This window comes from Neoarius graeffei, chromosome 9, assembly GCF_027579695.1.
Source record: "Neoarius graeffei isolate fNeoGra1 chromosome 9, fNeoGra1.pri, whole genome shotgun sequence".
NCBI lineage: Eukaryota > Metazoa > Chordata > Actinopteri > Siluriformes > Ariidae > Neoarius > Neoarius graeffei.
The window spans coordinates 43,737,463-43,751,081 of record NC_083577.1 but is presented as its reverse complement, the minus strand read 5'-3'; the positions used below and the strand labels follow the sequence as shown (position 1 = coordinate 43,751,081).

The window sequence follows — 13,619 nt, the reverse complement described above, 5'->3', positions numbered from 1 at the left end:
TGGACATACAGGACCAGCAGAGGTGGGAGTGCAGCCGCCCTGGTTGCCACACCTGCATACAACCACTCACTACTAATATGCTAACCCACACACACACACACACACACACACACACACACACACACACACACACACGCACCTCACAAACACTCAAGAGCAATTAGCTGGTGCATGCAACACCAGAGGCACTACACAACCCCAGCCACTAATCACCAGACAACAGAAAGTAAATAAAAACACAGACAAGACGTAAGTAAATTAATCACACAAAAACACAAATACATAATCACGAACATAGCCCGCGTTAATTGTGAAAACAATAAACATCAACTCAGACAGGGGACTAGACAGAATAGCCAATGCAGAGATGGAATGGCTGCCCCAAACGGATGTGGACCAACACAAGATGGCAACGGAACAGCAACTTGCTGTCGGTGTGGGAAGCCGAGGCAAGTGTACGATACCACCGCAGATACCAAACGATGCTAAATGAAAACAGGCTCACTGATTGATGGGACCGACACAATTAGACCGCTCGCTTCAGATGGTTCCGGTGTCATTCATTTCACCACTAAGGCTTGCCCAGACCTCGATCATAAACCTCGACTAGACCAAAAAGAACACTGAAGGCAAAGAACCCCTGGCAACACTACTCCCAGCTGAAATGGGAGACTTCACGCCAGCCACCACACAGGTGCACTGGCTACAATGCCACAGCGGAATGAGAGGATCCTATGGCACTCAGTACTGACTTTTTATCAGAATAAAAGTTGCGCCAGTACTCCCCTTGCTTGTGGCTCTGCCAACCACAAAGCTGGAATAATCATGACTCAGATTGAGGGGTGTAGCCCAATCGGTCACAAGAGGTTCACTCAGGTACTGTGGCGCGAGACCATTCAGTGCTTTAAAGGTCAATGGTAGTATTAAACAAGTTTCTAGTTCTAGTAAGGACTCTTGCTGCTGCATTTTGAACTAACTGGAGCTTGTTTACATACTTATTGGAACATCAGGACAGTAAGGCATTACAGTAATCCAACTTGGAGATAACAAAAGCATGAACTAGATTTTTCTGTGTAGTGTAGTGACATTAAATTTTTTATCTTAGTAATATTTCTGAGATGAAAGAAAGCTTTCCGGGTAATGTTATCGATATGAGTTTCAAATGAAAGACTGGGGTCAATAATCACCCCAAGGTCTTTAACTGCTGCACGTGAAGAAACAGAAAGGCCATCCAGAGTTACTGTGTAATCAGAACACCTACTTCTAGCTGCATGTGGTCCGAGTACAACTACTTCTGTCTTGTCAGAGTTAAGCAGAAGGAAGTTAATATGCATCCAGTGTCTAATGTCCTTTACACATTCCTCAATTCTATTAAGCTGGTGTCTCATCTGATTTTGCAGAAACGTACAACTGTGTGTCATCAGGATAACAGTGAAAATAAAATACCATGCTTACGAATAATATCACCAAGAGGTAACATATATAAAGAAAAAACTAGTGGGCTTAAGACAGAAGCTTGTGGAACACCAAACTTTACTTCAGTATGTCTAGAAAAATCACCATTTACTGTATATCAACATACTGATAGTGGTCAGTTAAATAAGAGCTGAGCCAGGAGAGGGCCATTCCCTTAACTCCCACAACATTTTTCTAGTCTATCCAAAAGAATGGAATGATCAATGGTATCAAATGCTACACTAAGATCAAGCAACACAAGCAGCGAGACACAACCCTGATCAGGTGCCAACAGTCGGTCATTTACTACTTTCACCAGTGCTGTCTGAGTGCTATGATGAGGTCTAAATCCTGACTGATGCATTTCATGGATGTTATTCCTATGCAAATATGAGCATAACAGCTGTGCCACAGCTTTTTCTAGGATCTTGGAAATAAAGGGGAGGTTTGATATTGGCCGATAATTGGACAGCTGACAGGGATCAAGGTCAGGATTTTTAATCAGGGGTTTCATCACTGCAAGTTTAAAGGATTTGGGTACATGGCCAATCCTAAGAGAAGAATTTATTATTTTTAGAAGTGGTTCAATTACTTCAGGTATTATCTGTTTGATTTGACATGTAGGTAAGGGATCTAGTACACAAGTTGAGAATTTTGATGCGGAGATTAATGAAAGTAGTTCGATTTCTCTAAGTGGAGTAAAACATTCTAATTGCTAATCTGATACATTTATATTGTTAACTACAGGGTCACTTAAATTGTCACTTAAGTTGTCTGACCTTAAATTAGTAGTTTGAATTTTTTTGTCGGATATTTTCAATCTTGTCATTGAAAAAAATTCATGAAGTTGTTGCTCCTGCATACTGCAGGTGTGCATGTGTCTATAGTGGTCTTATTCCTGGTTAATTTTCCTACAGTATTAAATAGGAATCTAGGATTATTTTTGTTATCTTCTATTAGGGAGGACAGAGATGTTGATCTAGCAGCACTAAGATATTTTCTATGCTTCAGGAAGCTTTCCTTCCAAGCTAATTTGAACGCTACAAATTTTGTTTGACGCCATTTACGCTCCAATTTTCAAGTGGTCTGTTTTAAAGTGTGAGTGTCATCGTTATACCAGGGTGCTAATTTTTTCTCTCTTATCATTTTTCCTTTTAAGAGGAGCTACATTATCTAAAGTATAGCGGAACTTTGACTCTAAGCATTCAGTTGCCTGATCAAGTTCTGCGGGGGCTGACAGTGACCCAATCAAAGTTGATAACTCTGGGAGATCATTTTATAAAACTGTGCAGTAGTTGACATGAATGTATGTTTAAGACAGTAGCATGGTGAGGTGCATATATTATTACTCAGACATATTTTGAATGAGATGAGATAATGATCTGAGAACTTCAGATTGTGGATGTGTGACTAACTATATTTTCTATGTTTAACCCGAATGTTAGTATTAGATTGAGAGTGTGACCACCATTATGGGTTGGTCCTAGGACACTCTGATTAAACCCTACTGAAACTAAAATGGATACAAACGCTGTTTTCAAAGGGTCTTCTGGGTAATCGAAGTAAATATTAAAATCTCAGACAACTAAAGATTTGTCTAAGGAAATAACCAGGTCTGAGATAAAATCTGCAAATTCAGAAAATCTCAGAATATGGCCCCGGAGGCCTGTAAAAAATAATTAATGGAATTAACTGGGTAGACTTTTTTTTGAGGCTACATACATTATATTAGTATGAAGAACTTCAAAAGTATTACATTAATAACCAGGTTTTTGTGTTACACCTAGGTAATCTTTATAAATAACCGTGACACCTCTCCCTCTGCCAGTTAGGCAAGGCTGGTGTATATAACTGTATCCAGGAGGACTAGCTTCATTGAAAGCTATATATTCATTTGGCTTAATCCAGGTTTCTGTTACAGTACATTAAACTCCTGATCAGTAATAAATTAATTAACAATTAGCGCTTAAGAGATCTAATATTTAATAGCCCTACCTTTAGATCAAAGGTGCTGGCAGTGGCTGTACAGTCAGTATGATCTAATTTTATATTGATTAGGTTACTGGAACAAACTCTGAGTATTTCTACTTTGTTGTTTAGCTCGGAGAAAAGACACAGTCTAGATGTAGTGGACCCTGAGTGACAACTCTGTGCAGCTAGCAGACCATCTGTTTAGCCTGTTCGTCTGCTCCCTGGCCTTGGCTCTGGATTGTCAGAAGTTAACTAGGCCTGTTCTGAGACTATGCTGCAAGAAATGAGAGCAGCACCTTCCCGAGTGGGATGGATACCATCCCGCCCTAACAGACCAGCAGTGTCCTCAAAATTAGCCCAAAGTATCTATAAAGCCCACACTGTTTTCAGAGCACCACCTGGACAACCAGCAGTTCAGCAACCATAACTTGCTGTAAGCTATATTGCCACATCACATTGGGATGGGGCCAGAGCATACTACAGCATTGGACATTGACTTCGCTAATTTAAACATCTCTACAAAGTTACTCTTAGTAACCTCAGACTGGGGAAGGCGTATATCATTAGCTCCTGCATGAATAACTATTTTTGAGAACCTGTGCTTGACTAGGACCCTAAGCTTACCTACTATGTCTGGCGCCCTGGCTCCCGGTATACACCTGAAAAAAGCTGCTAGTGCCCCTAAAGGCCTAGCTAATTTCACGTGCCGTATGATAGAGTCCCCTATAACCAGAGCTCTTTCAGGTGTAATGGAAACTTCTAATAAACACTTCAGAACGCTTAGCAGTTGTCTTTTCAGTTATTTATTATAGTAGATCATATAAAACAGGAAAGAAAAAAAGAAGAAGAAGAGAAGAAGACACCACCTCCGGTGATGCTGAGAGTACGCACTCGGAGTTGTGTCTTAATGGCTGTTATCTATTATACTCTAAAGCTGTTCGCTTACTGCTCGTGTCTTCATGTGATTGGCTCAAGATTTTCTATGAAGCTTTGGTAAAGCATGCACCTGGCATGCTCTGGAATGGCCAGAATTTCTATGTATCTGGATAAGAAGGCTATGTTGACCTTAGCAGGTGCTATAATTCAGCCCTACTATGATTATGCCTGTTGCTCTTGGTATAATGGCCTTACTAGGTATTTCAAGAACAAGCTCCAGACCTCACAAAATAAATTAGTAAGGACCATTTTGGATCTGCCCCCAAGAACTCACCTTGATCCTCATCATTTTAAGAGGCCAAGATGGTTGAGGGTAGAGGATAGAGTCTCTCAAATTGAATTGAGCATGGTATATACGATTGTAAATGGAGATGTCCCTAAATATTTAAATAATTTCTTTAGTAGAGTGAGGGACGTTCATAGTTACTTCACTAGGGGGTGTTCCACAGATTTTGTTCCTCCAAGAGTGCAAACTAAAATAGGGAAGGATTCCTTTTTATATGTTGCAACTAGTCTGTGGAATAAGTTACCAGGTAATATTAAGGTAATCATTAGTTTGAATGGGTTTAAACGTGCTGTGAAAACATGGCTTAGAGATCAGATAGTGTAGGACTTGTATTTATATAGTATGTATACAATGTTAATTTGATGTGTATACTGTCTATGGAATTTTGTTTTACAATTTTAGTAATGTCACAGCGCCACCCTTGTCATTTTTACATCTGCTGCCATCCAACATCAATGGACCACAATGGAAATAAGCTTTCGAGCTTTATTGTGTTATTCTGACTCTCTGTTTTTTAGTTTAAGTATGTGGTGTGGTTTATTTGAAACTAAATCATGTATTTATTTTTTATACAAGAACTGAGAAGGTCAAATAAAATCAATCAATCAATCAATCAATCTAAAGAGAGAAAGAACTGGACTGTTGCTCAGTGGTCCAAAGTCCTCTTTTCAGATGAAAGTAAATTTTGCAATGCATTTGGAAATCAAGGTCCTGGAGTCTGGAGGAAGAGTGGAAAGGCACAGAATCCAAGGTGTTGGAAATCCAGTGTGGTTTCCACTGTCTGTGATGATTCAGGGTGCCATCTGTTGGTATTGGTCCGCTGTGTTTTATCAAGTCCAAAGTCAACACAATGTCTACCAGGAAATGTTAGAGCACTTCATGCTTTCATCTGCTGGCAAGCTTTATGGAGTTGCCAATTTCCTTTTCCAACAGGACTTGGCGCGTGCCCACAGTGCCAAAACTACTACGTACCACATGGTTTGCTGACCATGATATCACTGTGCTTGATTGGCCTCCACCATCCAAAGACATGCAGTTAGATTAATTGGCTATTCTAAATTGCCAATAGGTGTGAATGTGTGTGAATGGTTTAGACAAGGAAACCTCTATAATAATCCAGTAGAAGCCAATGGGAAACCACTACTGTAATTTTTCCCTCAAAACTTTGATGTTTTGAGTCATCAAAGCAGCCACGTCACTGTAGTGATATGCCAGATCGATAAATGATCCTTAATCATCAGAATAAACAAAAAAGCCTTGAAATATTTCAATTTACATGTAATGAATAGAGAATATATGAAAGTTTACCATCTTGATTTGCATATATCAAAAAAATAACTTTTTTTTCATAATATTCTAATTTTTTGAGATGCACTAGTCCATGCCCAAGTAAATCTTCCTCATTATCAGTGTACCAGCCTGTGTTTAAAAATAATTTATATAAAGTTGATTATTAAAAATTTGGATCCTACAAGGCGGCACGGTGGTGTAGTGGTTAGCGCTGTCGCCTCACAGCAAGAAGGTCCTGGGTTCGAGCCCCAGGGCCGGCGAGGGCCTTTCTGTGTGGAGTTTGCATGTTCTCCCCGTGTCCGCGTGGGTTTCCTCCGGGTGCTCCGGTTTCCCCCACAGTCCAAAGACATGCAGGTTAGGTTAACTGGTGACTCTAAATTGACCGTAGGTGTGAATGTGAGTGTGAATGGTTGTCTGTGTCTATGTGTCAGCCCTGTGATGAACTGGCGACTTGTCCAGGGTGTACCCCGCCTTTCGCCCGTAGTCAGCTGGGATAGGCTCCAGCTTGCCTGCGACCCTGTAGAAGGATAAAGCGGCTAGAGATAATGAGATGAATGAGATGAGATGATTATTAAAAATTTGGATCCTACAAGGCGGCACGGTGGTGTAGTGGTTAGCGCTGTCGCCTCACAGCAAGAAGGTCCTGGGTTCGAGCCCCAGGGCCGGCGAGGGCCTTTCTGTGTGGAGTTTGCATGTTCTCCCCGTGTCCGCGTGGGTTTCCTCCGGGTGCTCCGGTTTCCCCCACAGTCCAAAGACATGCAGGTTAGGTTAACTGGTGACTCTAAATTGACCGTAGGTGTGAATGTGAGTGTGAATGGTTGTCTGTGTCTATGTGTCAGCCCTGTGATGACCTGGCAACTTGTCCAGGGTGTACCCCGCCTTTCGCCCGTAGTCAGCTGGGATAGGCTCCAGCTTGCCTGCGACCCTGTAGAAGGATAAAGCGGCTAGAGATAATGAGATGAGATGAGATGGATCCTACAATTAGAGCAGAGAAGATCTCAGATTTGTGATGACTGCTTTGTGTGCTGGACTGAAAAAAATGCTCTCTTTTTTTCTTTTTTTTTAGACTGTCGTATTTGATCAGGGAATTTTCAAAGTCTAGCAAATACGGAGCAGTAACCACACAGTCTTTAAGCCTACTGAAACCTTGAGGCCGCTGGACATAAACAACACTTATTGTGCACGCTTTGGCCAGAAGCCCACGGCAGAAGAGGCCAAAGAAGAGCGAGATCTGCTCAACTCCATAGCATGGCCAGGTCCCTTGGTGCAAGGCCTTCCTATGGAGCTCAGCAGCGACCCTGCCAAGAGTTACTTTGTGATTCAGGGCTCATCAAAACAACGATTAGGTGGTCAGCTTCTAGTCAATGTCCATGTGCAGAACTTCTTGGGTCTGCCTAAGGATCATGGAGGAGATTTCCTGATAGCCCGGCTGCATTCACCTGAGCTGGGCACCGGTGTTGGAGGGAAAGTGCATGACCACCAAAATGGCACCTATACAGTCCTGTTCCCACTGCTGTGGGCTGGTGTAGCACGGGTGGAAATCACCATGGTGCACCCAAGTGAGGCAGTGGTGGTGCTTAAGAGATTGCAGGAGGAGCAATCTGACAGAGTGTTTTTTAAAAGCCTGTTCAAATCTGGTGCTGTCTCAGAGACCACTGTGTGCAACCTGTGTCTGCCACTCAACCAGAAACCACTCTGCAACTACACTGACTCTTTAACTGGAGAACCCTGGTACTGCTACAAACCTGAAAAGCTTGGATGTGACAAACGAATAAATCACTATAAAGGGGGCTGCAAGAATGATCTTCTAAGTGCATATGAAGCCCAGTTCTTCCAGAGGTGAGGTGGTACCTGGTGTCTATTTGGGCAAATCTTTTTAGATAACTGCTTTGTGTGTGTGTGTGTGTGTGTGTGTGTGTGTGTGTGTGTGTGTGTGTGTGTGTGTGTGTGTGTACACACATCCAAATTGGGAGAATGCTGTAGGAGATACGGCAAGTTTTATGTGGTCCTACACTATTTAATGGACCAAAAGGGATGAAATTAAATTATTTTTGATACTTGGTTGCAAATCCATTTTAAGGACTCTTTCAAGAATTTACAAGAGAATTTCCAAGCTCAGGTTGATTAAAATAAAATGTCTGTCAGGATGATTTCTCTGCCCTCACAACCACTGAAATGTATTTATTTACTTACAGTATTTACTGTATTGAACATTTCTTCCATAATATCTCATGATAGTTAATTACTTAATAACTGCAACAGTCTCTTGATGTACAAAGCACATGCATTTGCTATGGCTGTTGAAAACGCATTCTTGTTTCCAGCTCTTTTGAAATTGCTCCTTCTCACTATTAATTTTGCATTTTTTGTCTGTAGCCATGACTAAATATCCTTCAATAAATTGATTTGCAGGTGTAGTCAGAGGAAAAAATCCAGTTATTAACCTGGATTTCAGCTGTGTTAACAGTCTGCTGCCACTAACGGTTGAAAGGAAAAATTGCAACTTGCTGTTTGACTGGTCACCTATCACAGTTTAAGAGAGATAAAATAATGCTATGAAGCAAAAACAAGATCAAATTGTTCAGTAGCTACTAAACAATGTTTTGAGGATAGTCATGCATTTCTACATATTTTTTTCAGTGACGTAAATATCAAAATTCCTATACCTGCATCAGCGATGGACAAAGTGATTGTATTACCTACAGAAGAAGGTAAGTTTTATATTATAGTTCATTCAGTGCTTTAAATTTCAGCCCTACACTGCTCTTTAGAATTTTTTTTTCAAATATAGTTATGAAATCTAAAGTTATTTGTGAAAACACTGGAAAATATGTGCTGCAGCCTAGTGAATAGTTATTAAAAGTATTAAAGCCGATGTAAATCCTTGCAACTTGGCTCACTGAAAATGTAGCTACTTCATTTGTGTGTTTTACTGTGAAAATATTTGAAAATTTTTGATGCATTTTCCTTTATTCTACAAAGAGTAAACCAAGGCCCTCATTTATCATTGCTGTACAAAAGATTCACAATTGTTTCTTGTGCATAAAGGTCTTGTAAAAAAGTTTATGGATAAAAAATTTGAATATCTACAATAAAATAGCCTACGTCATCTGCACACATGATGGTTTCATGATCGCGACTTCATATCTCGTGACTATATTAAGTTGTTCACATTGTAGGTGGAATTGGGATTAATTAAATTATAAATTATGTAATAATTGATAATTGAATTAATCAATTTATAATTAAAGATCAGTCTCATAAAATCTTAAATTATTAATCTTAATATTCACCGTGAATGGTTACATTCAAGATTAATGGTAGCTCTGCATTAGATGGGAAACCCAGTTGTATACAAAAGCTAAATTTGAAGGAAAAAGGAGTTCTAAATAGTTGACCTTGTGAATAAACAACAGGAACAAGTAAAATGTAATTCAATTTGATTAGCTTTTATTTGTCTACTACTCACTAATAAGAATCTCACAAAATACATTCAATGTAGGGCAAAGGTAATAACAAGGCACAACAATGGAACAATTACACCTGGGCCATAGGTTTGGGGCAGGAGAGAGGGGGAGAGAGAGAGAAAGAGAGAGATAGGAAAAGAGAATCCCTTGTGTGTGTGTGTGTGTGTGTGTGTGTGTGTGTGTGTGTGTGTGTGTGTGTGTGTGTGTGTGTGTAGGGAAAGCCGATGCGTGCGTGTGTGTAGGTGTGTGTGTGTGTATCTGTGGGCAGATGCTAACGACTAGCCACTCTAGCAATGCTTAAGCAAAATGGAGGTCAATGCCTAGATGTCGTAAACTAGGTGACGTATCACAGGTAGCTCAATGAGGGAGGTACCAAAATGGCGTCGGGGAATATGGCGCCTGCAGGCCTAGTCAAGAACACAAGCCTACCAGCTAGCGTATCACCCTGAAGTAGCTAGCAATGAGTTGCTAATGAGAATCTGGCCACGTTACAGCTGGATCCAAACACTGTGCTTAACAACAATTTCCAACAGACTATCTAGGCAAAGAACTCAATGCGAGGGAGAGAGAGAGAGAGATAGAGAGAGGGGAAGAGTAATAGGTGTTGGATGGAGAGGACAAGGCCTTGTAGCGGTCCAGCCTCGGGGCTTAAAATAACAAACTTGTCGCTGCACTGCTAATCAGATAGGGAAGCTAGCAATGGAGTTAAGGAAAGACAAACATGCAAGATACCCTGTTTAACAAGTTCAAAGAAAAACAGAACCAAAACAAACAATAAAAGACACCTTCCGTGTCTGAGCGGGTATGCTAAACAGCTCAAAGCTTAAACATGACCCTAACAACCATCTGAATAAGCTACAAATTACTAAAATTTTGCCCAAGTGCCTACTCAATGCGATGGTAGTTCGTTCTCCGATGTCCGCGCTGAGGGTCGCGGTCCGAGGAGAGGAGGTTAGCGGCGAGTTGTGTCCAACCGCGGCTAAACGAAGCAGGGAGATGGAGGCCTAGCTGGTCCACGGTGCTTCGGGAGAAACCTCCGGTGATGCGTCGACGAGAAAAAGGCTGAGAGGAGCTAAGCTGTCCGCAAATGCCTCTTAGCGTGGAAAACTACTTAACTGTAGTTAAACTTTGCAAAGGTTTAGAATCAAAACCACTATATCACTGAAACCTAGCGGGTTGTTCAAAAGTTCGGCCGAAACTAATTTGAACAGGCTGTTCTCAGACAATAGCGGTTAGTCTCAACACTGTAGCGAGCGTGCCTACAGTCCGTCCGACCACCCCAGTAGTCAGAACATGAGAGCGTGAATCGAGGCGCTCTCGATACAGTTAAAGCAGTTCCACTTGACGTCACATCCGGGTGGAGCGCGCAAGGAATTGTGGGATCGTTATGGGGCGCTGGCAAGTTACCAACAACATAATTAACTTTCAGTGCAGGCTATATTTATTCATTCATTTATCTTGTGTAGCCACTTTGTCTGCTCAGAGTTGCAGTGAATCTGTAGCCTATTACAAGAACATTGGGTGCAAGGCGGGAATAAACCATGGATTGTACGCAAGTCCATTGCAGGGCACAATGGACACACTGTGTTAATGTCATTTGCACCTAATTCTGGGTAATTAATCCACCTACCGGAAGAGGAAGGATACAAGAGAAACCTTTGTACAGCTACTTGGATGCAAAGAGAACATGCAAAACTCCATACAATCATAAACCTGAGGTCATCAAGTCTACTCACTGTACCACTGTACACAATATAAAAATAAAATGCTGTACAATAAGATGAGTTGGATCAACTGTATTTTATAAGCTGCAGCAATATACTGGCTCATATTTGAAGTGTCTCTGAATGCTTGCCATCATCTTGAGTCTTGGAAACCTGTACTCAAAATCTTATTAACGTCACAGTAGTGGGGCGGCACGGTGGTGCAGTGGTTAGCACTGTCGCCTCACCACAAGGAGGTTCCGTGTTTGAACATCTCGGCCGACGGGGGCCTTCCTGTGTGGAGTGTCCATGTTCTCCCCGTGTTTGCATGGGTTTCCTCCGAGTGCTCTGGTTTCCCCCACAGTTCAAAGACATGCAGATTAGGTAAAATACCCAGCCACTGGGGTTGCACAAGCTAGTGCATACGTAGTGCCTGTCCCAAGCCCGTATAGATTGGAGAGAATTGCATCAGGAAGGGCATCCGGTGTAAAACCTAGGCCAAATCAAATATGCAGAACAGATCTGCCGTGGCAACTCTTAATGGGAGCAGCTGAAAGAAAAAGAAGAAACATGAACTACACACATTACTTATATACACAGCTCTGAATATAAGTAACTTTCCCAGCATAACAAAATGTAGGCATTGCTTCAAACAGTACTTAAAACAGTCTCCAACTTTATGGGCTAACCATGACTATGAACACAAATTGAAACAAACTCTGATCAATCCCTCGCATCATTGTAAAATATTCATACATGGGTTTTTGCGCACAAATACTATTGACAAATGAGGACCTGTATTGAGTTCTGACCAACAAAGTCAAACAGTATATTCTGTTATGATGAGGATTGTTAATTTTTCTCCCTCAAAGGACAAGCCAAAGTAAAAAATAGTTACATTCCTGCTGGCTACTACTTTCATGATACCTGGACGCCTTTGAATGGTGCAGTTATTCAGCAGTTTAATGATTCTTCAGCCATAACACATTGTCTTAGAGGGAAGGCTGTCTACATGTTTGGAGACTCCACTGTACGGCAATGGTTTGAGTACCTCGCTGATGTTCCGAGTAAGAGCAAGTCATTGGACTATTGCTGATCTCTTTTTGAGCAACCTCTCTCATTTATTTTGTGCATTACTTTTATTTTTAAGCTAAATTGCTTATTCATTCATGTTTTATACCTTTTTCCCACATGATGCCCATTTTCTGTGTTCGAAAGACCTCCAACAGTTAATTCCTTTTTGTCCAAAAAATCCGGGGCCGTTCATGTCTGTGGACAAGAGGAACAACATTCTGGTAAGCTACCGCTGCCATGGGCCGCCTATCCGCTTCAGACCAGTGCTTTCCTCTCAGCTACGCTATGTAGCAAATGAGCTAGACAAGATCCAGGGTGGGCCAGACACAGTCGTTCTTGTGAGTGTGTGGGCTCACTTCAGCACCTACCCTGTTGAAATATATATACGGCACCTCCGACACATCCGCAGGGCTGTGGTACGGCTGCTGAACCGTGAGCCAGCTACATTGGTGGTAATCCGTACTGCCAACCTACAGAAGCTTAGCTCACACAACAGCATGGTCAACAGCGACTGGTTCTCTGTGTGGAAGGATGCTGTGCTACGTGCCATGTTCAGAGGACTCCATGTGCAACTGCTGGATGCCTGGGAAATGACGCTGGCCCACCACCTCCCACATGACATACACCCACCTCCTTCCATCATCAAAAACACAATTGATCTGATCCTCTCTCATATCTGTCCAGTTGGGAAAATATAGTGTGAAGAATTTTTGTGAAACTAATGGGAATGAATTAACATCGACTTTTGAAAGTAATTTGTAGGATAAATTCTCATAACATTATTATCCAGTTGAAGTTAAAATAATTAATTTAAGCAAATGTTTAAAATTTGGTCCTGTGCTTAACAAGACTGTGTGTGATGTGAATGTATCCATTTATGACTAATGAATTTGTATTTGTAGAAAATCATACATTGTTTTTTTTGTAAAAGAGAAATCTCTGTTGATGCACCTGAATATGGTATGGGTATCCTAGAGTCGAGGCATCTTCCCGGTTTAGCAGCATCAAGTTTCCTAGAACCCATCAGGGGAGTAATTAACATTTTCTTGATTTGTTGGATAGATTTAATTGTTGCTTAGACAAAGATTTGAATTTTAATCACTTTAATGTGGATAAAATGAGGATTATTTTGGAAACATTCTCTGTGTGTGTGCGTGCATGCGCATGCATGTGCTGAGTACAGTAAGTGGGCGGAGCCGGAGCACTGTGAGAGAGTGTGAAACTGTGATTGGCTGCTGCACTAGGAACGAGTGTTCTTTTCTCTAACTTTTCTATCTGAAGATTAAATACTCCATTCTTAGTGTTTGAATATCTGCTTTGCTTGTTTTAGTGAAGTTAAGGGGCTCTGCATGCTCTTGCGACAAGGCTTTCGCAGATAGCTTTTCGCAGACAGTTGTAATTTATCGTTGAGCGGGGAGTAATAGGCGTGCACGATGT

At 41.4% G+C, this 13,619-nt stretch overlaps 1 protein-coding gene across 1 annotated transcript; it reads left to right on the top strand.

The window, feature by feature from the left end:
* The first annotated feature begins 825 nt into the window (after positions 1-825).
* On the top strand, positions 826-13,133 carry LOC132892155 (NXPE family member 3-like). The gene is made up of 5 exons (XM_060930549.1): positions 826-876; positions 7,041-7,777; positions 8,579-8,649; positions 11,981-12,175; positions 12,327-13,133. Exons 1-5 carry the CDS (start codon positions 826-828, stop codon positions 12,878-12,880), a joined length of 1,608 nt encoding a protein of 535 aa, XP_060786532.1. The 3' UTR covers positions 12,881-13,133.
* Positions 13,134-13,619: the final 486 nt, after the last annotated feature.

Excerpts from the sequence above, each read along its gene's own strand:
- LOC132892155 (XM_060930549.1), top strand. The coding sequence starts at position 826 with ATGACTCAGATTGAGGGGTGTAGCCCAATCGGTCACAAGAGGTTCACT. Across the intron at positions 877-7,040 it reads GTCACAAGAGGTTCACTCAG|CAAATACGGAGCAGTAACCA; the intron begins GTACTGTGGCGC and ends TTCAAAGTCTAG. Across the intron at positions 12,176-12,326 it reads GTACCTCGCTGATGTTCCGA|ACCTCCAACAGTTAATTCCT; the intron begins GTAAGAGCAAGT and ends TGTGTTCGAAAG.